Source organism: Phyllostomus hastatus, unplaced genomic scaffold (genome assembly GCF_019186645.2).
Source record: "Phyllostomus hastatus isolate PE091 unplaced genomic scaffold, TTU_PhHast_1.1 phas_scaffold_93, whole genome shotgun sequence".
Taxonomy (NCBI): Eukaryota; Metazoa; Chordata; class Mammalia; order Chiroptera; family Phyllostomidae; genus Phyllostomus; species Phyllostomus hastatus.
In genome coordinates, this window is record NW_025334042.1 from 40,458,362 (window position 1) to 40,459,749 (window position 1,388).

The window sequence follows — 1,388 nt, forward strand, 5'->3', positions numbered from 1 at the left end:
GTATATTTATATTTGTAGCAGATAATATATTACATATGCATTACACATATACAATATATATATGTATACATACATATATAGCTGCCTACCTATATAGACAAGGTCTGTCCAGAAGGTATGCAGCCACATAATATGAAAAACAGAGACATTTATTGAAGAAGATGTAAGAAACACTGTACATCAGATAATGGCAACCCAGTCCCCTTCAAACTAGGCACCTTGGGACCTCACACAGTTCTCCCAATCGCCATCAGCTACCCCGTCATATTTTCCTGAATATCACTGAGGGTCTGAAGTCTCTTCTCTTTCAAAGGTGATTTTGGTTTTGGGAAAAGCCAGATGTCACAGGGTGCCAAATCTGAGCCATAGGGGGGCTGAGTCACCTGGGTGATTTGATGTTTCACCAAATACTCTGCATGAGTATGGCAGCCTTTGGTGCCATATTTTGACATAATACATGAGTGGGCATGTTGTCATGATGAAGCTGCCAATCACCAGTTGCCCACAGCCTCAGCCTTCTGAATCATCTGAATAGTTTCATGGAGGAATGTTCAAGCTTAATGAAAAATTAGATGCAGATTTGTTGCTCTACTGGCTCAGTCACTTTGAATGTGATGGTCAGACAGTACACATGCTCACTCAGTGGCATCTACTGCTCCCACTGACTAGTAGAGTGAAATCATCATTGTTCATGCATGCACATTCCAGTCCACTCTCCTTGGCTCTCCAGTTACAGCGATGTCATATAAATCGTTCTTGTTATACTAATGATGGTTCAACTTTTTCCAGACAGACCCTGTATGTGCAGTTACTTTGTGGTCATCCATAACGAAGACACATCCAAAGAATAATTTTAGGAAAGTGGCATTAATGATCTCTAATACTCCAGAGTATCAAAAATTTAAAAACAAAAAGATAATTAAGTGTGGATCTTCCCTACCCCAGGCCTAATGGAAGTGTTTGGTGCTTGGGTTTCTAGTACCGCTGCCACAAGTTTTGGTGGAATGGAGGTCTATGTGGCTTCTCTTATAGCCGACCAGAGGAAAAGGCCTCAGGCCTTAGACAATGCAGCTGTGAGCATGGACTCTGGAGTAGCCAGTGACTAGTGAAGATGATTCAGAGGCTTTGAGACTGTACAGCTGAGAAGAAAACTACCAATCCAATAGATAGACCTGGTATTTTGTAAGTCTCCCAGCAACCTCAAGTTAAACTGCCAAGAAAGGCCTTTGGTTTTGCACAAAATATATAACTACCCAGATATTATGATTAATTATTTTTATTAAATCCTCACCAAAGGATATGTTTATTGATTTTAGAGAAAGAGACATCGATCACTTGCTTGCTGTACGGGTCCCTATAGGGGATCTAACCAGCAGCCTTTGGTGCCA

The 1,388-nt window shown here is 41.0% G+C and overlaps 1 protein-coding gene across 1 annotated transcript in view; it reads left to right on the plus strand.

Annotated features, from left to right (window-relative positions):
• The window catches only part of LOC123813082 (filaggrin-2-like), a 9,807-nt gene extending 8,701 nt beyond the window's left edge, over window positions 1-1,106 (plus strand). Inside the window, exon 13 of the mRNA XM_045830129.1 lies at window positions 946-1,106. Coding sequence (XP_045686085.1) covers window positions 946-1,106 — 161 coding nt within the window. The remainder of the gene's footprint in view (window positions 1-945) is intronic.
• Window positions 1,107-1,388: the final 282 nt, after the last annotated feature.